Source organism: Plodia interpunctella, chromosome 6, assembly GCF_027563975.2.
Source record: "Plodia interpunctella isolate USDA-ARS_2022_Savannah chromosome 6, ilPloInte3.2, whole genome shotgun sequence".
Taxonomy (NCBI): domain Eukaryota; kingdom Metazoa; phylum Arthropoda; class Insecta; order Lepidoptera; family Pyralidae; genus Plodia; species Plodia interpunctella.
Window position 1 is genome coordinate 3,933,084 of NC_071299.1, and position 27,889 is coordinate 3,960,972.

A 27,889-nucleotide genomic window follows, 5' to 3' on the forward strand; every position below is an offset into this window, starting at 1 on the left:
GGTATAGTCCAAGTGTGCGCCGAGCGCGGCAGTTGATGCTCGCGCGCCGAAAGGAAGACACCTCGCGCTTCTCGTACACGACACGCAGTGCTCTGTGATAAACTTTACGAGTGGTTCTGATAATAGTTCCCCAGTTTTACAAGCCGGGTGATTATATCGGGTGCGTTGTGTTTTTTAAATGTTTACTAAATAAGGATGCATGGATTACGACTTAATTTGCAATCGCCATACTACTGTAATGTTTACGATCGGCAGTCACGCATCTTCTTTGCAACTATTTTTACGCAAAACGGTTTTGACAAATTATTTTGTAAGTTATAATGAGGTTATATAATTGAGATATATGAGGGTTATTTACTTTCTCTATGTATCAAAATGTATGTAGAGTAGAATGCAGAATCTGCGGCCGTGACGAATTTTTATGTCAGATATTACGGTATGATGCATTATAATGTTGGTCATTTTACATATTTAATAAGAGAATAGAATACTTGGTGAGCATCAAAAAGAAGACCTATTAACTCATAGACAATATCATGTTACTTATATGTCTCTTTATTGAATTTGAACATCGATGATAATTTTGACAAATCAGGCAGAATTCATGCTTCAAATTGTTTATTTTTTAATATTGTTAAATCCATGGAATTAGTAGGTACTCCGTACTTACTAAATCCATGATTAAATCCCTCGAAGTACTTACTAAATCCATGGTTAAATCACATATAACTGTCAAGAATATTTGAAGGTCTTTTCAACAAAAACTGTGATCTAGTCGATCCTACAAAAACTATATTCCATAAAAAAACAATTTACATAGGTAATTGCGATATGGTCTGGTCATACGACTTATAATAAGCTTTGTACGAAAATGCGTATGAAGTGTTGTAGGTTAATCATATGTAACGTTATATTAGTAACAATTTTAATGCACTATTTGCCGTTTTCTGTTTGGTTCTAAGGTTTGACTGAGAAAAATGACTTATGATATCTATTAAGTACCTATTGTTAACTTTTTAAAGTGTATAGAAAAATCAAAGAAATAAATTGTTTGAGTCAAAACTTTTTATTTCTTAGATTTTACTATACACTTTTAAAAGTTAAGAATAATATACTGGCTAAACACCCAACACAGATGCAGGGATAAATCTTTGATAAACAAGAGAAACAGAACATATATAAAGTCTACAAATATGCATGTCTTCATTATTTTCAATAAAGAATACAACGCAAAATATTTATGTATGTCCTCTGAGCAACGTGTCACGATGAAACTTATACCAGATTTTAGGTAAGACTATTGCTGCGGCTATGTCCCCTACATAGCCGTGAAAACCGCATCAAAATTCTATTCAGTTGTTTTTGTGTCATTCGCGAATAATAATTATATTTTTCTTTAATATTTCCTATGTATAGATATGAAGCGGTGGTGGTGTAATGGTTAAGACGCCCGCCTGTGGATCAAAAGGTCCCAGGTTCGAATCCTACTCGTGCCATATGAGTTTGTATTCAAATCTGACTCATATATAGTAGTTTTCATCGACCACCACTTGCTTCCGGTGAAGGAAAATATCGTGAGGAAACCTGCACACTGGTTATTAACTTGTGTGTGAAATGGAGAAGGCAATGGCAAACCACTCCATTAATAATGCCAAGAAAGTTGTTGTGTGTGTTTCATTCCACGTAATGACCACGACCCTCAGCCTTGAGGAATACGACTATGAAGAAGATAGATATATATACCTACCCACTTATTTATTACATGTCTATACATATCAATATATGTAGATGTCGTTGACGCTCCAACCATGATGCCAAGTAATATTAAAATTGGAACTAATGCAAAGATATTTTGGACCCTGATTGGTTAATCTTGTTTAACCAATGAAATCAAATGAACTGGAAAAAATATTTTTTAAAGAAGTAGGATATATTATTCTTTTTATGAATTCAGGAAAATAGGTATATTATTTTTAAGTATTTGTAATAAATATAGTCTAAAAAACGTGGTAACATAGGGTTGCCACGATATTTAGATTGTAGATTGTGAAGAAAGAATGACGACACTAAAACTAGAGTGATCCAAGTGACACTTTTTACTAATAATGAGTTTGTTACACAATGTCATAGATAGACATAATCATAATTCTTTTGATTGATCTAAGAGACAATTTTTAAATATAATGAGTTCATTACCCAATCTAAATTTTATATAAAGTGATCTAGAAAAAGAATATTTTTTTTCAGGCTAGGCTAGTGTGTACTTCTATTGTGCCTCGATCAATTCGATTCCTACAACAAATAAAGCATTTTATTATTAATCATAGTTTTATGATATTTCATTTTAAATAATCTGAAAATTAGTTCATTTTTAAAATAATATCAAACTCATCGACACCTACCAAGGGTACTTCCGGTTGGCCTAGCTAGAATTACGAAATTTGGCAAGAAACAAGGTCCGAAATCACAATTAAAAATAAAGTTTCAAATTTAGAATTCAATGTTGAAAGTCTATGAAGCTGTAATTAGATGAACATACATACATACAATTAGAACATACAATTCTAGGAATTTGTGGAATGTTAATTATGTAAAAAAATATATACTTTTATTATTTTAGGGTTACCCATAATTGCTAAACAGACATATATTACTGCATTCAGCCTTCAAACATATTAAAAGATGTCATTTCTTATAATAATGTGTTTGCGTAAGGGCGTAGGGATAAATTGTGCGTGAAAGACCTTATCTGGCATGTTAGCAAAAAGCCTGAATAATTATACAAAGTGGTCGTCGATAGTGCAAATACGGAAATGTCTAAAAACATGTTCTGAGTTCAGCCATTAAAGACCCTTATTGAAATGAGCGTAAGGGTTAGTATAGATTTTTAGACGTATCTGTTCTGTATATTTGTATGCAACGACGCGTAGCGCCACCGACAACATGATACCATCTAATAACCGACTAATATGCGTAAATTGCTATGCTGTGATTTTTTGTAATTTCGTCGGGCCCTCACGGTGTGTTTCGCAAAACGGATTTCTTTGAAAATTCTTCGTTTTTCTGAAATAAATTACATTCCTAATTATTATTATAGTAGTAGTAGTATAGTATAGTTTTTGTTAAATGTTATAAAAAATAGTATAATAATACTTGATGGGCACAGAAAGCGAGGCAGGGCTAGGACTGGTCGGATGAATTTAGAGATTTCGACATATGACGGTTGGAAATAATCAGTGACATGCATATATGTAAAGAGATTGGGAAGGCTTTCGCCCAGCAGTAGGACATGTTGCTGACATGACAGTGTAGTTATTATTAATAATAATAATAACCATCCAGTGAGAGGCGAGACACCACTTGCCACTCAATAGTCAATTATCATGATTATGGCAGGTGTTCGAATTCTTTGCTGATATGATGAAATTTCATTCAATCCAGTACTTCTTTCTATTCAGCAATTATAGTGCGCACTCCCAACGAAACCTGCTCATGGGCATAACATTTCATTGGTATATCCTGGAGCGGGTTATAGCGAGAGACCTACCTAACATCAAAACTCTCCAAAGGGCCTCTACATTTTGGATCTACTAAACTATACTATATATGACGCAAGTTTCTCAAAGGACCGGACTAAAGTGCCGTGAATTTCTAAGAAGATACATAATAATAACAATACTTGACATATCAATATGTGGCTGGAATATAATTATGCTTTTTTTAATAAACACATACGAAAGAAAAACTAAACTCATTATTTTATTAAATAAGATAAGATAAGAAGTAATTGTATTGAAACTGAAGCTCAATTTACCTATCGAACAATTTTTTTAAATATTATTTTGGTATGGTTATATACATAACAGAGGAATATAATATCTACAAATCATTGTTGATCAGTAAAAATATATTTTTTTATTCAAAAAGTGTCAAGGTTTAACTCATTTATGCATAAATAGTCAACTGAATATTTTAATATAATTTTATAATGCATTGAGAAAATCGCCGAGAAATATAAAGTCATGTTTAAGTATTCAATTATTATTTGCAAGTAAATTGTATTTATTCGTATTAATTTCTTTACTAACTGAGTAATATACATTTATATTATATACTTATATCAATATCTCGTTTTTAATCTAGATGATTTTATTTCTTGAGTAGTAGTTTTATCTGTTCAAAATTTTTGTTTTGACCGGAAACACAGTCAAGCAGTTAAGTGGTTACACAAAAGGTACTAACAATCGTGTTATCTAACACCAACTACAAAACAAAATCTATTTAGCACTTTGCCAAGGGCGATTGTCGGCTATGTTAAGATGAAATTGTTCAAATCAGTCAACTTCAATTATTTATTCAATGAATATCTTACTAACTCGATCTTACCATAAAATATTGAATATATTTTCAAAAACAGTGTCGCTAAAAATAAATTATAATCGGTCAAGTGTCTAGGACATCATTTGAATAAATATGAATAGTTGTTTATGTATTATTGTATGTATTATGTATTATAATAAGAATTCAAATTTGCAATAATTTGTTCTACTTTTAAGTTACATTATGATTTATAATGAATACAGTTTGTGTCACTCTGGTCTGGATAACTAGGGATGCCGACGATCGTGCGAAGTGGAGACAAAACACTAAGAAAGCGGATCCTGGGCTCAACGTCTGATGAACGAACCGGGAAAACGCTCACATAAGATAGAGAGAGAGATAGTCCTGTTACATATGAGTTGATATGAGTAGCTGTCTTGAACATATTTCCATTGTAAAAACATAACAGCCTTGGGGCTTTGTCTAATAATGTGCGATTAGTCACTGTCATCTCCGTTTACGTGGCCATTATAATTATAATGTTCAGTTTTTTCTATTATTTAAATGTGAGTAATTTTGACGATGACGGCTTCTAATGGGTTCCTTCAACTTTTGTTATTGTAGTTTATTCATAATGTTTCATTTAAATACTTTAAAAACATAAAAATGGGTTGTATATTTTAATAGGAAATCTGATAATAACAATCGCTTCGAAAAAAATAAACAGGATTTATGATGATTTGTATACCTACGAACGAACAAGTTTTCATTCTAAATATATCATAAAATATGATAAAAAATGTATGCCACGCAGTTTGTTGTATGTCTTGCTTTTTATTAACGAAATACCAGAACGAAAAAGGATTGATAGCTGTACGAAATCTTCTACCACATATATCTTCTTGGTAGGGCAACGGTAATAGTGTTGTCCACATATAAATGATAATATATAGGAAAAAACATAAACTGTATGGCTAGCCCACATACACTGGATAACTAGAAATGGCCGGCTTTAATTAATGAGTACTTAAAGTGTCGCTCAAAGGTATAAATATTACTGACTATAAAGGCAGTAATAATGTCTCACAAACTGAACGTTTGTTCTTACATGATTATTTAAGTACTTTTTAGTATTAAAATAATACTAAATAAGTTGATAACGATTGATATTGCATAAAATGAGTAAAATGAGTATTGTTAGGCTCGCGTTGACCTTTCCTCGTAAAAGGGTAGTTGCCATCAAATCAAATCAGATACTTTGTCCATGTGCCAAAAACAAAAAATTGGAGCTTGTATGACAGTGGGCACAAGGGACGTCATTAATGTTGGAGACACAAAGTATTAAAATTATAATATATATAATTGAGAACAAAAAATGTTACTATAAAAAACATTGAATAATTAAAGTGACATTTGTTTACCGTAATTTTGTACATTTTATTTTATATAAGTACATGCAACAGAAACGACTTTATTTTTGTTATTAATTGGGTCATATCATCGGCCCATCTTTTAAGCTCTTCCCAATCAACATAATTTTATGTTAATTATGCTTGACTTTATAAACCATAATTAAAACTATATAAGATATTTCCTCACGGGAGCATAGTACATATAGGTAACATTTTTGTAACACATACCATGGATGTGTTTTTGCGATACAAACGAATGCAGTAAAATTAATTAAGAAGGTATAAATTTTCTTAACGAACCGGTAGGACTTTTACGGAATGGACTTGCATATAAATATAAAACTATCTCGTTAGGATGTTGAGACAGAATCATAATCACAACATAATATAGCCTAATTTTTGTCAACCTAAAAAGGAACTAAATTCTTAGACACCATTTTTTTATAATAAGTACATTATACATATATTGAATTTTCATAATCAAAAGTCAAACACAAAAAAATCTTTTGAAAATATTTTTCACATACCTGGTTGTTTCATGATGTATATTAAATACTAGCATCCTGTCCCGGCTTGGCTCGGTTAAAACCATAATAAATCTACCTTCCTCACTATATATTCAAAAAACCTGCATTAAAATCCGTTGCGTTGTAGTGACTTTGTATACTATATAATATAATATGTAGCGATAACGAAGTACTCGTATTTCTTATTTCGCCGTTAGTGGTTCGCTTGACAGTTGAACTTTAAGGTTAAGTATATTATTATTTCTCAATACGTTAGATTGGATTTCTTTTACTTTTATTAGATCCACGAGTATTGGATTTTATTTAGAACTGACCTTGGCCTCATTTCTTTGAAATTCGATACTGCATTAGTGATGATATTAACATAACTTTGTAAGGTCATTTTTACATACACGGTCAGTTACATTGCATCGTGTCGGGCGTGATTAGATGTCAGCAGTTATATATAGTGCATGACGTCTGATATCAATTCTAATGGCGCTTATATATTATAAGCCGAAGACTTTTTTCGTGAACCTTTTATTTTTAATAAATAAAAACGAAACTGACTACGATAGATTGCTATCGTAGTTCGTTTCGTTTTTATTTTAGAAATTAACCTAGCTAGCTATATATAGTTGTAGGCTATGTAGAATCTCGAAGTTTGAATAAACATGGTAGTTGATACTAGATCTCTGTAATCTATTCTGTCATACAAGGACATTTAGCATCTTCTGATGAATCCATTGATGTGGCTCGGTTCTGGCAGGGAAATATTAAGTACTTATCTAACGATGTATCGTATATAGATTTGCCATCAACACGGAACGCAGAAGATACGTCGAAATTTCAAGAAGTGGGCCCGCATACCACATTCACATTCGACATTGGCATGGTAATAATATTTGATATTATCATTAATGATACAAATTTTGAATGGGGTAGAGGAAACAGGAGTGTAAAACTAGAATGTTACTATTACTGATTTGGTAATGGTTATCTAATGGGTAACTAAATGTTATCAAACGGGACTTTGACACTTAAAGTCCCGGGTATGATGCCCGGGCAGATCAAAGTGTAAAATTATCATTTATGTATGTATATGTTATAAAATATAGTATCGTTGAATTAGTGTCCCATAATACAAGTCTCGAACTTACTTTGGGGCTAACTCGAGCGATTTGTCCATGTTATTATATATTTATTTACTTCAAGGAGGTATTTAATTAGACCATATTTATAACATAAATATGCAATAAACGTATCGCAATAGTACATAAATATTTTACCTTGATACATATGACTTGTACTTATATTACATTAATTGCACATATATCACGTATAATGTATAGTTTTATTTCTTTTACGCTTTGTAAATGTGTTCTCAATTTTTGTTTTTAGGTACTTTCAATAAAAACTGAGTTGAATGGGATACAATCACTAGGTTTTTATTTATTTACATAGATAGCTCATTTTTGTAAAACCAAAAAATATGACTTGTTGTCTTATACGAATACTATGAAAACGAAGTAGTTTTTGTTTATAATATATCTCTAATACTCGTATATACACCCTTTTTGAACCCGTCCGATTCGCCGTTGGCAATTTTTTATTCATAATTAGCGTAATTTATTATATATTTATTTATTTATACGTAATATATATTTATTTATTTATAAAAACATAAAGTACTATAAGTTAAAATTAAAAATCAAAACGAAATACTAAATTAATTAAAATAAAAAATTAGCGTAATTTATATTTCAATGCCCTGCTAATTTTGAGAAATATGTCGTTTATGTTCCGTTAATTGTAATATTTTTTTTTACCTATAATCGAACTAATCGATGAAGTTTATGAGCGCGGCCCGCGATTGCTCCGTCGTCCTCTGATTTTTTGACGTCTGTCAAGGGACAACGCAGAAATTGTATGAAAATTCGATTTACGTGACATTGACGTTTATTAATTGCACGTCAATGTCAATCCATGGAAACAAAACGTTGAAGCCCAACAGAGTCGCAAGGCGCTACTTTGACGCAATACAACGAAAGATTTTCAAGCATTTCATTGTTGTATGAGTTGCACGAATAAAGTTGCAATTTATGTTATTGATTTAATTGTAGGTTTGTGCAGAACAGAACTACAGAAACAGGCTATCAGTATAATAATGGCAATGCATTTTTATACTGATAGTCTGTTTGATTTATAACAAGCTGACTTTGTGACTTCCGCATAATCGGTATTTATAAGCATGTACCTAGCAATTTAAAAAACTCGACTCGTACTCGCATTATTTGAAAATTGGAATTATTATATATGAATAAATATATTTATATCCAAATTTAAAGAATGCGAGATAATTGATCGCAAATAAAATATGAAACATGAATTTCATACACTTCTCTTAACTCGGCGAATCATATATGTGAAAACCAATATCATACACTGAAAATAAATGCAATACCATTCACACAATATATAAAGATAGAAAATATAATAGAATAAAACCAACGTACTTATAATGAAATCAATGAACAAAAACGAACAAATTTAGAAGAACGTAACAAAATTATTGATGTCATTTTGTACTTTATATCTGAGTTGCCAATAAGGTTCTGACCCTTTCATTTGTATTGATCATTTCGTTTCAAGAAATTGTGTGGTTAATGAGTCATTCGGTTATGTGCTCTGTGGACTCGTTGAAAGATATTTCTGGAATTGGAAACTGGGCACTTCAAGTAAATGATTCAGAAATATCTAATGTCAGGTTAAGGAAAATCCGGGAAATGTCTATTCGACATTTTTGGCGGTTGGCAATTGAATTAATGTATTAGAGAATGGGACTGTATGAATTTTTTCAACAATGAATTAGGTAATAATCAATTATCAATTGGAAATAAATTGGTTGGATTATTTTAGAATTAATCGAGCTTACTTCAAAAGAGACCTTCAGAATATTTTATTTTAAAATAAAGCCTAAATATTTAGTAGACGTGAATGTTATATATATTGTAAAGCTGCTATATAAAGTAAAATTCTGGTTATATAATAACCAGATAATCTATCTATCCACCAGTTCATATAGATAGATGTCAGTAGTGTTATCTTTAAAATTATGTTAAGCTAGTCTTGATTGGAATATTCATTAATGATTAGGTAGGCCATTTCGTAAATTATTGGATTTCTATTCAAATGTAATCCAGTTAAGAAATTGCATTGGTTCAAAGATATTGATATGATCCTCCGGTCTTAGAATGTTCTTGTAAGTTGATATTATTACAAAAACAACTTACTACTACAAAAATTATAAGATTATTACACTAACAACGCTCCAATTAAAAAATTTAAAGAACATTATTTAAATTTTAAGTCAAATATCGATGATGACAGTAATTAATAGCTTCGTAATTTTCCTTGAAGATTGGGACCATAGATCTCAGAAACTAGTTTCTAAACATATGTTGATCTGGTTTCGAAAAAATAAAGCAATGTGTCGTGTGGCAACAAATGTAATAGTTAAGTTAAAATTAGCTGTGATCCGAAAATAGAATTACCTTGAGGCTATTGACCCAAACAATAACTGCGCAAACAGCGTTTATGTAACTTCATTCAATCATCGATTTCATACATTAATAATATCACGTCTCTAGACATATGACTATGGTAGTTTTCTTGCACTGCAAAGAATATCGAAGTACAGAACTAAGACAAACTGTGACAAACATGTGTGGATTGAGCTTCATTACTTAAATTACCGACGTCGGGAAAACTAGGAAGCCCGAAAATTAATTATTAGTTACAACCACGCAAAAAAGGGATTGAGTCCAAATACGTCAGTATTTTCTCGGGACCCATTTTATAAACCCGCCTAAAATGAAGACCTAAAATTCGGGGAATCTCAGGACACATGACAAAATGGATGTGTTATATATAGTTCCTATGAATCGAGAAAAATGAATTCTGAAAATTAGGTTATCTATGGCTTTGAGCAGAGTTTATTATTTTGGAAAAGTTTTTTTTTTATAATTATGGACTTCTACACATTCGCTATTCCCTAACAATATTTTTATAGAAAAATTGTTGCAATTAAAATTAATGATTCATTGTAAAATTTGAATGCCAAAGAGTTAGACATCGCAGAACCTTTCATTACATAATTGAATTGTTTTCACGTGTAATTAAGCACGTGCTTGCTTTTGAAATCAGTTTTAAATGGATATAAATTATAGAGGTAACATCAAATCCATTTTAGTTCTACTTGCGTTCAGTCTTTTTCAATTTATAAGATGACTTACTATGATCGTTCTTTTAATTTAAATTTATAGTTCATCTGGTTTCCCTACATAGTATCTGTAAATTGTTTCTTTTACCTTCCTGGATGTTATATATTGGGTTTCTCAGTAAACTAGCATAGTATGAAATAATAGTATGAAAGTTTTTCAACCTGATTTTGAATAACAGCCAAATTTTCACAATATATTCAGTACTTACATGGCATGTAATATTAATGATACAAATTTGGATTAATTAATCGGTTAATTTGCAGAAAGTTTTTGATAGTTGTTTGGAATAGATTTTTGGATCCTGCTCTCAATTTGTCATCCAAGCTTGTTGTGGAAATTTCCCTAAATCGAAAAAAAACGCATCTCTAACGGATTTCGTGACGGATAAATTCATAACTTTTATTTTTAGTAAGTATCGTGACCGCCCGGAGATGCTTAAAATGACATCTCTTAGATGACAGGGCATTTTTCATGAAGATGTTGCATTTTGACACTGCTTGTATTGTGACCTAAGCATGATTACTTAAGACTAATGTAACTTTGTGTCCCAATTCCTACGCTATTCCACTTCGAGTAACCATTATATGCTAATTTGACGACCCGCTGATGTAGCTCCTGAATACTAAATACTTTAATTGTCAATATTTGAACTATGCCTTTAAAAAGGTTACCCTATGTTCCGTATTTATAGGACTGCCGTCGTATATAGATATACCTACCCGGTTGACGTGTTCAATAAATGTAACGTAATTTCCATATTATGAAGGCGATTTAAAAAAAAGTCTGTTCGATAAAACTCCGGCCTATTTATTTACTGATGGTCTGTTATTGGCTACAATATATTATGGCCACTTTTACTATCAAAATAAGTAATAGAAAAGTATTTGCAGAAATTAACAAATAGCAATATTAAGTGCATCACGAAACGAATGCAGTCCTGTTAATATATTTCAGACCAATCTTGCTTCCGGCATCGCTATAATTGACCACTCAAATGTTAACCATATTGTGTCATAACTGTACCTGAACCAAAATAATTGGCGGTTACTTCAGTTTTGCGTAACAAAACTAAGCTTTCATGTCTTGTCCACATTGAAATGTGCTGCAAGCGTCCTAGGGGCTTTGCCAAAATTGAGAGCGTTACTTTGCAAAAGAGTTATATAATCAAATGAAGAATGCACAATGCATTTTGGCACTAGTGAGGACGTGACCGTTTTCTCTTATCAATATTTTTGACATCGAAGGATTAATGTCGCCCGTTGTGTGTCGTGAAAGTACAGTCACACACAACAATGCAAAGCAATTTATATTCGCGGTTTCGCGCGTGCTTGTGGTGTACTGTCTAACAATGCGAAATAGTTTTCAGATGAACTACGATGAGCTGCGGTTTCTTATATAATATCATTTCAATTTTAGAATTTCCTGTAATCCTTCACGATGTTTTGCAACGAACAATTTGGCAATGCAATTTGCGATGGTCAGAGTATTAACGATAATGTTCACTTGTGTTGTTATTTTTGGAATACATATTTTAAGGCCAATTACGGACACGTGAGTGAATCTTATAAATATAACAATGACTGAATAGTGTAACATTTCTGTAATAATCTTGTGTACAGAAAATATTTCACCAAGCGCAAACGGAATTTCGTTGCATTAGAAAATAAATTTCACACGCGCAAACTTGCGTTTAGAAATATTGCACAAGTCATTTCTGAATGTGTAAATACCGCATAAATCTTATCAAATTATGGTAAGTGATGCGAGATGAGATGACAGACCGCAATTAGGTATTATACTTACCGGTCAAGGGTCAGTTCACAGTCTTAGTGTGTAATTATAGGAGGTTCTTTACAACAAGCTGCTTAATTGCATTTAGGCAGTATCTCTTTTTCATAATACATTTCTATTATAGGTAAATATTTTTGCCACATACTGTTTATCTAAGTAGTCTAGATGTTTCCTCAATTATCGAGTGACAAGAAAGATAGTTGATAGCTTTCCTCGCGTAGGTATTTCTGAAAGCAAAATTTACGAACCAAGTCAATAAAATGTTTGACGGTTTTAAAAACTTAATTTCTCAAGTCAAGTTGCCTTGCTTGGATCTCTGTGAGATCGTAATTACCAATGAATTTGGGTAGCTTGATATACCAATATCAATTTTCTTGGCCCTTTCCAGATTTCAGTGGACTCTGAACAAAGATCAATATTTTGGCTTTCGACGTCTGGCAATGCAACATTATGGCAGCGATGAAGTACTTAAGAATCATTCGTAAATATGTAAATTCGTGATCAACATACCACACGTAACTTACGCTCTTTTGACCTCCATTATTGGTTGTGCAACAATATAATAAAGAGAGGATGTTCCCATGTCAACTCTTAGTAAAATGATTTTATGTAATAGTAATTGGGATGTTGTATGATCGGTTTCGGTTCGGTTGCAAATATAATGCCTGTATTTTCATAAACAACCTCATTTCATGCATCCAATTTGGTATAATAACATCTATTTTGTACAAAAAATTCACGTTATTATACCTATAGAATATTTATTCTAAATATAATAAAGCGAATCCTGTTTTTGAATATCAAAAGTTAGATGACTGTTTTTTTTATTTTGGTGACTATTCCAAAGCCCTTATATTTTGAACCACCAGTGAAAAAATACTGTGATAATTACAATACTTTCAAAGTTGTGACAAAAATAAAATGACACATCTTTGGACTTGTCCAAATGCTCTATACTAAATAATACGCTACGTAACGTTACGATAGAGATAGCGTCTTAGCGAAATAAGTTATGTTTGTTCGACAGATACCGTAATTATTACATTTACGGTGATGACTTCTTAAAAGTTTTTGAAAACTTTTTGTTTCTTAAAATATTTGATTTATTTTCAACAAAAGATGTGAAGATTGTTTACATAATGAGACTCGTAAGAAAAAAGAAAGAAAGAAGTTATATTATTACATACAATGTAATATTTTGCAGTCTATCATCTCTAGATATAAAAGTGCTGTATAGTAGCTTCATCTTTCCGATCATCATCGAGTTGTTACCGCGACGTCGGTCATTCGCACGTTTCCCGCGAGCGGTTACGCAACAGCGGTTTGACCGTGACCTCGCGCCGCGCGTGTGCGCTTGGCCTAATGCATTAATTTATAATATGTTATTATCTTCTTGCTATTGTTTATAGATTTCATATATTTTTTAAATATTTATATTCCACTAGCTGCTCTCCAGGTCTCTTCGTTCCCGTGGGAATATCGAGATAAAAGTACCCTGTGCTTTCCAGGTTCTATTCTATTCGTGTACCAAATTTCATAACTATCCGTCTGGTAGGTTTTGCATGAAAGAGTACACATATCACATATATCCTCGCAAACATTCGCGTTTATAATAGAATTATTAATTAATTAATAGTAATAGGATTAGTAGGATTGTTTTTCTAAACCTAGTTTACATAATTGTAAAAATAAACTCAGCATTTATTTGAAATGTTTACGAGTATATACAAATTGCTTAGCTTGTCTCTGTTATTCATAAAAAGATAAAGCATACTTGAAAGGTAAATTATATTTCGTAATTATTGCAAAATTTGGCATTTACAAGACGAGAAAAAACATTTCTAAGCTTTATCTTTTTTAGGAATAATAAGATGTATCTTTACACACTATTTATATAGTTATATATAAATCCTTGAGAATTTTCGAAATCTTTGGAGGAATCTGTATAGATTAATTACGACGTTTACGATGCGAATAAGCGGCAAGTGTGAAGCTAATGATAGTACTAGTTATAAGATTATTAATAGTTTTAATAGTAGATACTTCCTTGTTTTTTTAAGAATTTAGTTTTGTTTCGCGAGAAACACAATGGCTTGTTATTCTAACAATAACAACGGACGTTAATTGCTCTCCCATATAATTAAAAGGTACATGTAATTAAGACTGTATCATAATTGGTATATCTATTGATCTTATGTTGGATATCCTTTTGTTCTTTGACGATCCGTCAGTTATTTATCTATATACGAGGAAGATCTGTTTGTCTATGTCTGTGAAGAAGATGTGTTTATAGCTGAAATTACCGAAACTATTTTTTAACTCTTTTCCAACCAGGTTACCCAAAAAAATAGCACATATTGAATACATACACACATGAACACTATATATAAAAAACAACGAATGTATAGTTAGATAAGAAAATATGACTTATCATACATAAGTTGTGACTAGAAAAATTAAACAGAATTTTTCAGAAAAAACGACACGAACGCACGCGATATTCAAGAAACTTTTATATAACTCACTTTTCTTTGTTAAACTAAAAGTAAATGTATGATTAGCACGTTTTATGCCCACTACAGCCATCATCACAATTTTATCAATTCCTTTTATTTCTTGGTGAAAAATATTAATAAAAAAATTTAAACAGATTATGCCACACAATTGACTTAAACAGATTTTGGTGGCCACCGTTTTCGTGTGAGGTGGCGCTAGAATGCGGGGACAAGTACTCATTTTATGATCAGACACCTAAAAAGCCTATGGGCAAATGAATCATTATAGGTAAGTACATTACCTCAGAACTTGCTTCATTCGGACGACGGAAATATGTAATTTCAGACCATTAATCATATTTAACATTTAAATGTATAAGATAGCGGGAAGAAATATCACTTTCTTTAACAAAAATGGAAATGACTAGTCACTTATCATTATTTATTATTGTTTAATTATATCAGTTTTTTCACTCGTTATACGATTCATCGTTAATTTATTGGACGTGACGGCATCAGCCATTTTGTAGTTACGAGTTATCGTGAAGTAGTATTATGCCTTTTCTGTCAATAATTATTTCATATGTATAGTTGTTGACAGAAGGATCCTAGCTTGTGATGATGTACTTTTACAACGATAATCAAACAACAATATTGTAGTTTATATTCGATCATGTTCTATTTCATTTTCTGGGAGAGGCATCTCTCTAAATAAAAGAAATATTTTATGAAAACCGCATAGCATTAACCATTAAGATTAACCAGAGTAGACATACATATTATAAACCTGATGATGATCTTATAAATCAATCAATCTCTAATCGATTTTCGTATATTATTTACAGTAATGCTAGGATTAATTGGGTAATGTTAATGGTAAATTCGACACTACCAATTGCTATATGACATAAAAATATTTTTTGTACACAACATAACAGTGAAAATTTAAAACTTACAAATAGGAAACTAAGTACAAAGGTACTAAGGTAATTTCTATAGAAATTTCTTCCAATAGACCCGCAAATATTATCATAAAATCAACAATATAATAAAGCAAATTACTTTATAACAACAAACAGTAAGAAATAATGAATATATCTCTCGATAGACTTGTAAAACATGGCATCGAACATCATTTGCATTCGTTATTACTGTCACCGAAAGTAACGAGAACAGAGAAAGGGCGTGTATCGTATAGACAGGTGCCCTTCCTGGTGCAACCTGCCCATTACGTGAGATTACGTTCTGTTTGGACTGCGCATGCGTTGTATTGACGTATTGAGAAATACCCATACGCACAAGATTTATTATTACAGGAATGACTGAGCTTGCTTAATATGGGGAAGAGTATTGGAGATTTTTGGAATTGGAACGGAGTGAGTGAGAGAGAGGGATGTAGAAATAGAATAATGGCGGATTCGGGCGAAAGCGCTAAGACGTGATTCTAAGGTGTGTTTTTGTTAAAATAAAAAGTGCTGCCTAATTAGATTTTTTTACTCTGTACTTCGTACGTCCTCAACTGTACGTTTTTAATGGATATAGAGGCAGACAGCTTTTTTAATGTCTGACTGATAAAAGTTTTATATCTACTTACTTACAAAACAAAATAAACTTACATTTATTAATGTACTCTACTAGTTCTTATATAACCTAAACTGTAAGCTATGAAATTATTAAAAATTATACAGATTTACTATAAGTTAAGTCTAATTAAAAAATATATAACAATTTCAGAATGATGTATAGCCGTTAACACCAGCAATTAAAGTTCAACATAAAAGACTGTCGGAATCTTTCCACACCTTTGAAGTCATAAGAGTCAAATGCCAATTTACAAGTGGAATTGACTGGTTTATTACACCTATTGGGCTAATACGGAGATAAATGGATAATTAAGATTTTCGAAGCAGCTAAATCGCTTGACTTATTACTGGCACCTTTTCAATGTTTACTTATTTGCTCAAATTAACATTGTTGGATAAACACTATTGCCTTATTCAATAAGTATATTTAAAATATTTTATCTTCCATGCAGCAACAAAAATCATAGATTTTGGTCAAATTAAACGTCAAGTTGACGTGACTTAAACGACCTATGTGGCATAATAGCCATTGACTGAGCTAGTACTAGACTGCTTCTGTGTTCGATTCCCGGTCAGGTCAAGATGGAAAATAATCTTTTCAGATTGCCTTGATCTTGGATGTTTATCTATAGTATCGTTAAGTTAGTATCCCATAACATAGAAGTCTCCAACTTACACTGGAGCTAACTCAATCTGTTTGATTGATCATATATATATGAAATTTGTGAAAATCGCAACCTAATATAATACTAAGTATAAATGTGTAATATCAGCACCGTTGGAATTTTGGGTACAATATACGTAGGTAAACCCTATAAAAAATGCATAATTTGTTCAAGGATGTTTTTCTTTATAACACCGAGAGTTCCTCTCTTATATTTCGCAAAAAAAAGCAAATATAAAAAATACTATACATTTTATTTTTATTTCGGTAATTAAAGCTGTTTGCCTCTATATACACTAGGCGCCGCTCGCTAGATCTGTTCAATTAACATCAAAATGCAATTGTACTGTCATCTTTGAGCGAGTAACGAGTGGGTGGCAAAGTATCTCCATTTACATGACTTGTTCATTCTAATGTAATGTTGTTTCTCTGTGTGACACATTGTCAAGGCACCGTGCCAAGGCGACATGTCAATACAAAGGCTTCCTTACGCCTTGCGCACGCACATCTAGGTCTAGTCAGAGACCTTATGATATAAGCTAAGTCATTAAAACATGTATATCATTGATAAACATTGGTTTTGTTATACGTGTCACTTTTTAGAGTGTTAGATCTTTGATAAGAGGAGAGAAATCAATTAAACTTTTTAAATTATTATTTTGCAATGTTTTATAGTCAAGGATTTTATTCAGAAATCAGACATTCACTTTTTGTGTGAAATTTATATTATTTAGTTATTCAGAAAATAGCATTTTAGAACGACCACTCCTGAGAAGAAATGCCGAAAAATTTCTATCAAACATTGTTTTGGTCACACCAGATGGACACCTGAATTAAATAATTATTTAATAGACTACTTAAAAAAACAGTCACGAGGATTCTGTACATTTATAGAATTCTAATAGCTTTTCCTGTAACTATATTTTGAATTTTTGTTTTAAATTTTAGGCTTAGTAATTAAGAGATTCATGGAGGGATGGTGAATTTATTGCATATAGTTTAATGCACAAAATACAATATATAAAATACAAAGAGGGTAACCCTAGCAGTCAATTTTAGGGTCATACGGAGAAGATGGGTTTAATACACGTATATCTTCTGACAACGAAGTATTATAGATCTATTTTAAAGTAAATAGTATACTGACTGATCTCCAATTTAATTCCAAATTTTAACTCAACGTTTTCGTTTTTCCGTATTGCAAAGATCTAAAGTTTGAACATATAGTTATACATTAATTTATTTTATTCATTTATTTCATATATGTAAAAATCTTTTTACTACTATATACTCAACATTATTATTATTACTTTTTTCCCACTACACCCACGAAATACACTCACTCCGCGCAAGCACACACAACTCCTTGTTTTTATATAACCGAGTTTGTAACAAAGTAAGTTAAAATATTTTGACTTTGTTTAAGTATCTTTGATTCTCATATGTTCTGGCACATCAACAAGTCAATCAATATCCAAACTAGCATATTTTAGTTTTCTACTCTAACCTTGTGTGATTCTTGGTGATCTGTATATTACAAGTTTCTTTGAAACTTATCTCGGACACCATTCTCTCACAATTTCTAGCATTAAGGAAACTGTTCTTTAGTTTTAAGGATCATACCTCTAGTAACAATAAATAAATAAATAAATAAATAAATATATTAGGACAAATCACACAGATTGAGCTAGCCCCAAAGTAAGTTCGACACTTGTGTTATGGGATACTAACTCAACGATACTATATTTTATAACAAATACATATATAGATAAACATCCAAGACCCGGGCCAATCAGAAAAAGATCATTTTCCATCATGACCCGACCGGGGATCGAACCCGGGACCTCTCGGTTCAGTCGCTAGAACCTTACCACTGCGCCACCGAGGTCGTCAACAATTGTGTGAGATGAATAAAGATATATATTATTATTATATTATTATTTTCAAATAGATGAATTGTTTATTCTTCATGTTCCATAGTTACAAATTAAAATTTATTCTCGCTACAAATATCCATTTATAATTAATATTATTATATTGCAGAAAATGAATCGTGACCCGGCCTACTTCTGGCTTAAAATTAAATTAACTGTTACTAATGAAGTTATTCGGCTATAAACAAATGTTCTACTTTACCAACGCAATGTTTCAGACGATTTCTCAATGAAAGGGCTTCCATTCTATAAATAATTCAAGTGCCCTTTAGACCATTTATGTCGGGTATGTGAAAAATTGTCATTATATAAAATAAAGCAATAAATATCACTATTTTTCTCGCCACATGGAGCATGATATATATATATATGAATAAATCATATAAATAAGATCTTAAATCCAAGATATATTGTCAAGATTTATGAACTGTGCAATTCTGGTTATAATTAGTTGATAAAAGTTAAATAACTATCATTCGAATTACAATCTACATAAATTATTTCATATGAGTGAATATAAAAAACTAAAAAAGGATAAAAGAAAGTGCCAACAAGCAATGGAGCGAAACAGCATATTGGGTCTTCATATGGTAGAAAAAGTCCGGAACACCAAACTGAGCTCTCTGACATACATTCATCAGATGTAGATGCCAAAATCGCCAGGTTGAAATGGGACTGGGCGGGACACGGCTGTCGCATGCGGCCAGAATGGTGGGCAAAAATTGCCAGTTTTTGGGTAATAGCCGGAGAGGTAAAGGCAGACCAATGAGTAGATGTGGCGGGATGACCTAATGGGAGAATGGCCAGACTGCCTTGATTCGAGATGGATGGAAAAATAAGGAGGAGATCTTAGCCCAGCAATGGAATATGTCATCAAAAGGTTAAAAACAAGAGTGAAAATAATAAGTAATGCTCAAATTATGTACATTATATTAATATACTGAGCGTTAACTATATGCAAAGAGTCGTAACTGACTGACGTATCGTATATAATAATATCAAACAATACTTATATTATAGCATTATTGCACATGTATATTAAGAAACAATGAAATTTGCATCTTTTCTATTATTATATAAGTTTTAAAAATCTCGTACTTACTTCCAAAAATTGGTTCAAGATTTGAAATCTTTGTGAAATCGGCAATAACTCGTGAGCCAATTACTGGTAAAATCCTCGTACCACTATGAGCCTTTTATTTATATACATAGTTTGTAGTTTATTTTGCGCATTAAATTTTATGTTTATGTCGTTAAATCTCAGGTATGCAGCGGGGGAATCCAATTTGAGTTAGTGCCTTGCCATGTCAAATGTCATACATCCAACGAAATGTAACAAATTGAATTAGCAGCATGCTTATTGGCGCAGCGCGGAATTATGAATAATTAAAATTTTAAAAAAGAAGTGTTGACAAAGATTATTGGCTTTTGACTGCACCATACATATCACATTCAATTAATCTTGACATTGCTACTAAATAGAAGACAATGCTTATTGCTGCACACTCAATAATTATATTGAGTGTTGTAACTCCTAGAAACCTGTGGTCCGCTTAAAAATAAATCCTTAAATAGAATTTCGACATATAGACTAGACATACATACTAAATAGACATCTAGTGTCTAATGTTTATGTAGTGATCTCTGCATGGGGCGAAAACCACACATTTCTTTGACCACACAGTTCTATTGTCTTATTATTTCAAATTCTGCGCTCCGTTTCCTAACTGGGTGTCATAGCCTGTCTGATAGAATTTGTCATTAGACTTGTTACATTCTTGTAACGCGGCTTCTTAAAGAAGTGCGACTGTATGTTTCTTGATTTACCATTTATGATGTAGTTGCGTAAATATTTGTGCTGTTGATCGCAGTTCGAACCGTGTGAAAATTTACTTATCATACTTATGAGCTCAAAAATCGGAATACTTTCAGTTTGTTTGAATTTACTTATTTCTGAAACTGAAATATTTTTATGCATGATAGAAAATAAAGCTACGTGAAATACTAAAAATGTAATGGAAATTCGTAGTTCCTAAACATTCATCCAGATAGTATTAGTTACACAAACTGTATTGTAATTGACGACCTCGGTGGCGCAGTGAACCCAGAGGTCCCAGGTTCGATCCCCGGTCGGGTCGTGATGGAAAATGATCTTTTTCTGATTGGCCCGGGTCTTGGATGTTTATCTCTATATGTATTTGTTATAAAATATAGTATCGTTGAGTTGGTATCCCATAACACAAGTCTCGAACTTACTTTGGGGCTAGCTCAATCTGTGTGATTTGTTCTAATATATTTATTTAATATTAATTATTCGCCGATAAAAACAATAATTTTGAAAACAATGTGCATGATATTTATAGTATACGTTACTAGTAATACCTTACAAACTAATTATTAATTCAAAAGTATATTGATGATAAAAACGAAATAATTATATCGTTAACTGTAATCTGGTGTTAACTGAAATTGGTTTAATAATTCGACCATTATACTTTATCAGTTTAATTATCCTTAAAAAACTTATATTTAAAGTGGCTTTAGTAATTTTAGTCTTTAGTAATTACAAGTGACAAGAGAGCAGTTAAAAATTAATTGTATGTCACCTATAACTTCACTCTGTAATTACTCACTGGTGTTGTTGGTGACATTTAGTCATAATGACTATTTTTTGTGTCATCAATCAGTACAGGATATTTTTAATTTTTATTAAATCCATTCAGGTTGGTCGATGAATCATTGCACTTTCAGTTGAGACTTTCCCTAATAATAATAATAATAATATAGTATCTCATCTATTTGAACATAGTTCTAGCAGGAGCCGTTTCGTTACATACAAATTTCGCTGACTGTCGGTTTTTGTCAAAACGAATTACAAGAATTCAACGATATCTATTTCAAATTTCATCGTTCAGGCTAATACGAAAAGTGTCCCAAGTGAATTTGAAGTGAGATCTAAAGACGGTTTTTATCTTTTTCTCTTCCATTAAGCACGGTGTTTGGTATTAAAAATAATACAGTATCACTCATATTACATACTAAATTAATTAGTGCGCTCCGTATCAGATTGGAAGTGAATATGAATTGTTAATCTTAAATTCAGATTGAGACGACTATAATTGTACATATCATGGGATAAGAGTTTCCACATAATCAATTTTCGATATTTCTTCTTACTCAATTATTTACTTCTGCCATACAGACTGATTTTTTTCAACGGTATGCTATTAATGTCCCACATAACATAACGTTGAAAAAATCTTACGAGTTACGAACAATTACTCATTCTTGAGTGTGAAGAAAAAGTTGGTGCTTTTCATTCGTTCAAATAACATCTATGTCATCTTGAACACCGCATTGCAAAATGTCGAAAACGAGTAGCTTATCGCACAAACTGGACTGTTATAAAATGTCAAGCTCTATTTACTACACTATGGTGATGCATACATGAGATAGCAAACTTGTTCACCTTTCTTCAATTTATTTTGAAACTAGCGTTTGCCCGCGGCTTCTCTCACTTGTATTTCTCAGGGAAACAACGATTTTTCGGGGTAATAAGTAACTCCTGTACGCCTCCGTACTCGTAATATTTTCTGTATGAAATTCCCAAACTATCGGTTAATTATGTGAATCGTAAAAAAGCATTAAACACGCAAATTTACTACCATTCGCATTGGTATTAGTACCAATTAGATTTGGATAGTTAGGATTAGGATAAATCTCAGAACATGAATAAAGTAGCGTACACTACTCTACTATCGTAGGTAGATATTTTTGGTCTTCTACTACCAACGCATGCGCGGGTGTGAACCAGCCTTTAAAGGCTCTATAATTTTTTATGAATAAGACAGTAGGTAAATTAGTTATTTAATTTATTATTTTAAATTCGTTTCAGACATTCTGTACACTCAAACACTCACATACTCAAATATTTTATACAATTTACTGGTTGATGATTTATGTTAAACTGAGATTACATAATTGTTTATGTCGGTAAAGCCACTGATGTTTGAAATCCAAAATAATATGCAAAGTGTTGGTAGACTCAAATAATTCTTTTTTTGTTTTCTGATTCTGTGATACCTATATTTTGTAATGGTCTGGCTCACGTGATCAAAACTTTTTTAGATTCGATATAAAATAATGGTACATACGTTAATTTTATAAGTAAACTAGCATTTGCCCGCGGCTTTGCCCGCGTATTTTTCGTGCGTAGCTCATAAATTATTATTGTCAATATCTCGGGTTCTAAGCAACGTATTGCAATGAAACTTACCGATATACCAGATTATATATATCTTGCGATATACTATATCTTAAGTTAGACTATCCGCTATATAACATATAAATTGCATCCAATTATATCCTGTAGTTTTTGCGTGATGCGCGAACAAACATTGAGAACGATGAGGAAGAACATTGTCATATTTCCTTTCCAATTATGCTGGTAATTTAGATTCTTCAATATTCCAAATCCACATTTCTTTAGTAGAATAAAGTGTAAATATTTATTAACCAATTAATATTTATTGTTTCAGAAATACACATCGAATGATAAGCTAGCAATCGAATACAAGTCAATATGAAATTTCCGGCTGGGTTACAGGTAAGAAATAAGATTTCAAAAATATATAATTACCTGCTCCGCCATCCTCAATTTCCCACGAGAGCTATTTTCCGGGATGAAAGGTGCCCTATGTCCTTCCCCGTACTTGAATGAAATTGGGTTGAAAGTGTGAAGAGAAAACAAACTTAGGTACTTTCGCATTTATGGCACTAGTTCGGAGCGTCGGAAGTCAACTAATAAAGTTCGAATGCAGCACTTGTTTGCTTAGGACACAATTGGATCAAGACATACCACATGATGAATATGATTAATTATGATCTAATCTCTCCCATGTTCTCATGTTTTTAGTAGCGTTAACTACTTTTGTACGAAGCCCAGAGTCCATGTAAAATTATCTTTGAATTTCGAAAATTAATTTGTGATTTTATGGCTGGCCTGACCGATCCTGACCTGATCAACCCTCTATGGAAATGCTGGCGATATATTATGGTCCTTTCCTGGGTCGAAAACAATATATAATAGCAATAAACAAGAGTCTAGTTACTAACAATGAGAAAAATAATGCCATATAAATTATTGAGGAACATTTTTTGTATTTTTTGACCTTCTTCTTTCAATGAAGGGGCTCGAAAGGGTATATACACTTGTTTTAAAACCGGACAAAACAATAATTCCTCCATGACTCAGAGCTCCAAATTATTTTAAATTACCACACAATGTCTTACGGTACATTAATTTGCTAGTAACTGAAGCAACCCGCTAACTTTGCTAAGTCGCTTAGACAAGTTAATAAAATCTTCAAGATCCATAGATAAGCTAGTCAGTCAGTGTATTAAAAGCGCGGTTTTGGAAAGATATTACAAAATTAGATGTGCTAATTTAACATAAACAATGGAGATTCCTAACTACGCAATTTGCGAGCCATTTAATAGATAAAATTTCGTGCTAAATCTTCATTTGGTTCGCAACATAGAGAGTTTCGTGGGAAATAAGCACAAACAAGTCAAGGTCATGAGATATCTTGATTGGATTGAAATTAAGTCAAAGTGAAAATGGATGTTTTGGTGGGAATCAGGTGTTACGGCAATGCTGTGGACGTTATCTAGCGTTGGCATCACCTTAGTTTTACTAGATTGCTTAATTTTTAAATATACCCATTCAATTAGTTTTGTTATCCTTTTTGTGGATGGGAAAATTCGTTATTCTCATTTATATTTGCATTTTAGAGGTTTGAAGATTTCATAAAATAAAACAGTTGCCGACTTGGCTGATGGTGTTCGCACCCAGCACACATAATCGTAGTGAAATACGGCACCACTTTTCTTGTTAAAGTAGAAAGCTGCAATTCTTAACTTAGATTTGATTGCAGTTGCTGACTTGCCTGATGGTGTACGCGCCCAGCGCACACGCAATCATGGTGAAGTACGGCACCAGTGGAGGGCCCATTGTGCCGCCCGCGCCAACGCCGACGCAGCCGCCGCAGCTGCCGTTCCGGGTTCCAGCGCCCGTCTGGGAAGAACGATCCAACGACTCCCCCGACCCTAACGCGCAATGGTAACCACATTTTTAGAAACTTTTATTTAAAATATATAAATAAATAAATATTGCTAGTTATATTTCACCTAATGCCGCTATCGACAAGACTTAAAATTTTTCACGTAAAAAAATACTGAAGTGAGCACTTCAGTATTTTTTCTTAATTTACGTGCAACTAAAATTCGATTTTAATTGTGTTTTGCCAATTAGGTATATGCTATATTTTATCTTTTAATATCTCAAATTTAGACAATACCTATACGCTGGTACCCATAGACATATTGCAATGTTAATTCTACCTCTACTTACTAGAAGTTGTGAGTTATTACATTTGAGCACGTGTGGACTCGTATTCTAAGCCAATTAAACCATTCTCATAATAAGTCTGTATAATAATCATGAATTGTCGAGTGAGTCGACTATTATTTATGACAAATATATTATGTTCATGGTATAAGGAAATTAGATAACATAGAACTTAAAAAAACAAAATACATAAGCATTCAAACAAATTCAAACTACATTCCTGTGTCACTTGGTTTTTAAATTATCTTTTTTTCTACAGGCGGCCCCAACTATTCATACCCCAGCCGAGATACACTCAAGTGGTCTTCAATCCTTCAGAAGTACCCATACCAATACCACAGAGCAACGCTCAACGCTTTGCCAACTCTTACCTACCTAGATCATCAGTCCCCCAACCAATCCAGGCCCAACCAGTCAAGGAATACTTCACACCAGCTCAAGTCCTTAGCTCTCAATCCCTCCCTGGATTTGGACTTAGATATTTTGTCCCTCTCTATGCCAGAGAAGCCCCTCATGTGCGACAGAAACAGGAGGATGCTCAGTATAACCATATAGAATCTAAGAGTGTCGAGGATACAAACAAGGATGCTCAAAATGATTTGCAGTGGAAGTATGAGAAGGATGTTTCAAAAAGAATTGCTAGGAGAACGGCAGAAGTAAGTATGCAACTATTCCTTATAACTTACAGAATATAACATGTAAAGCCTGGGTGTGCTAACAATATAGATAAATTTCATTAAAAATAGATTACTTGAGAGTATCAGTGAGAATGCGTAAAATAATGTTCGTTAATTGTCCATAATTCAGTAAAGTACTTACCTGTAAATATTTGGCGTAGAGAAAATTGCGTCGATTACAAAAGGTCAGCAAACACTTGTACAAACGCACTAATTAACGTCCGACTTTAAATGCACACAAATTACGCACATTTGGAAGCAATTGGACAATATGACCGGTACCATAAAGTATGATTTCCACACGCAATTATGAAGATGTGATCGACCATTATTATCATTAGCTCTAAGGTGTTATTATGAGTACAAAACAATAATAATAGCAGTTTTAATTTTTTTGAAGAAAGTTTAGAAAGAAATTCATTGCTCATTCAGGGAGTACTATACTCCCTGAATCAGCAATGAATTTTCATGACCAATTTCCTCTGGGAAGATAACTCGTAAATTATTTTATAGATAAAAGTTAACTGCAGCTCTGCGGATAGATGTTAATTCTTTAACATTACAATTGGTGCCGGATACAAAATTCGACATATAAACCAACATTTATTTATCGAAATCAAAGTTTATTCACCCTTAAACGTGTTAGTTATATTTAGATTGAGACGTTTTTGCAAAGAAATTTATTCCGCACGATAGTAAATCAAGTTAGGCACACAGGTAGGTAAGTACTTAATGCAAAAATGTTGGCATGTAAACCAACGGATACAAATTACCAGTAATGTTTAGACTTTAGGAAGCATTCGAGTGTATAACTGGTATTACCAAACCAGATAATTAATAGTTCTTTTTTCCAATCACGCCGGTTTCAGCGCTTTAATAGATTATGTGATGTAGCTGACGTATTATGAAAATTTCCGTGCATAATTTTTCGTTAGTCGATCGATTAGGATTTGTTAATTTATAGCCCTCGATTAAGTACACGCGGTGTTTGTTTGGGTATAGAGGAACACGTGGATTGATTCCGAATAATATGATTTTTTGTGCAAATATGTGCATTAGGTGGTGCAAACACGTGGCATGCGAAACTAGCTATGGTGCCGACGCCTCGTGCGTGTGTCGATAAACGAGGCCTTACGTATGATATGTTATATTATGTATAGTATACGAGTATAACTCATTTGTGCTATAAAATATTGTATTGGATATTGTGATTTGTTTATCACTAACCATATGTGTTTGTTTCAGGGCACGGGAGTCCCGAGTCAGTCGTGGTCAATCTACGAGCCCCCTAGACATCACTAATATTATTTATAATAACGATTTACTTGAAACAATGGTTTAAATTGTTCTTAATGATGCCTATTTTTTTACTTGATCTTGAAAAGAAAGGCAAAATATTTGATGTAGAAATAACTCATAGGAAAGAAGTAAAACGCTTATTGTATGGTGGAGTTTGCGATAATTATTCTGCAATTTTTGACTGAATCTCTATTAAAGGATTTTAACGATCACAGGGTCGGAATAAATATGTATGTGGATATTTTTCTGAATTTAGTTCGTAACTACAATTTCTCAGAAATTCTGTATATTTTTCGTTTGATTTTATTAATTTGAATACATAAAAATACAATTTAAACCAATGTTTAATGCAGTAATTTGTGTTTTGTAAATAAGCCGTGACAGAATTGAAGTGACAAAGTTCTGTATTAACGTTAACCATGTGATGTCCTTAGTTTAAGTGCCCTAGCGTAAGAATAATGTGCCAGAACGTATAATATGTCTAAAAATATATCTACCTAAAAATATATATTATAC

At 32.3% G+C, this 27,889-nt stretch overlaps 1 protein-coding gene across 1 annotated transcript; it reads left to right on the top strand.

Annotated features, from left to right (window-relative positions):
* Window positions 1-27,889, top strand: GV1. Its single transcript, XM_053746749.1, has 5 exons — window positions 1-160; window positions 23,527-23,594; window positions 24,925-25,109; window positions 25,657-26,053; window positions 27,320-27,889. Exons 2-5 carry the CDS (start codon window positions 23,571-23,573, stop codon window positions 27,374-27,376), a joined length of 663 nt encoding a protein of 220 aa, XP_053602724.1. The 5' UTR covers window positions 1-160; window positions 23,527-23,570; the 3' UTR covers window positions 27,377-27,889.

Excerpts from the sequence above, each read along its gene's own strand:
- GV1 (XM_053746749.1), top strand. The coding sequence starts at position 23,571 with ATGAAATTTCCGGCTGGGTTACAG. Across the intron at positions 23,595-24,924 it reads AATTTCCGGCTGGGTTACAG|TTGCTGACTTGCCTGATGGT; the intron begins GTAAGAAATAAG and ends ATTTGATTGCAG. Across the intron at positions 26,054-27,319 it reads TTGCTAGGAGAACGGCAGAA|GGCACGGGAGTCCCGAGTCA; the intron begins GTAAGTATGCAA and ends TGTTTGTTTCAG.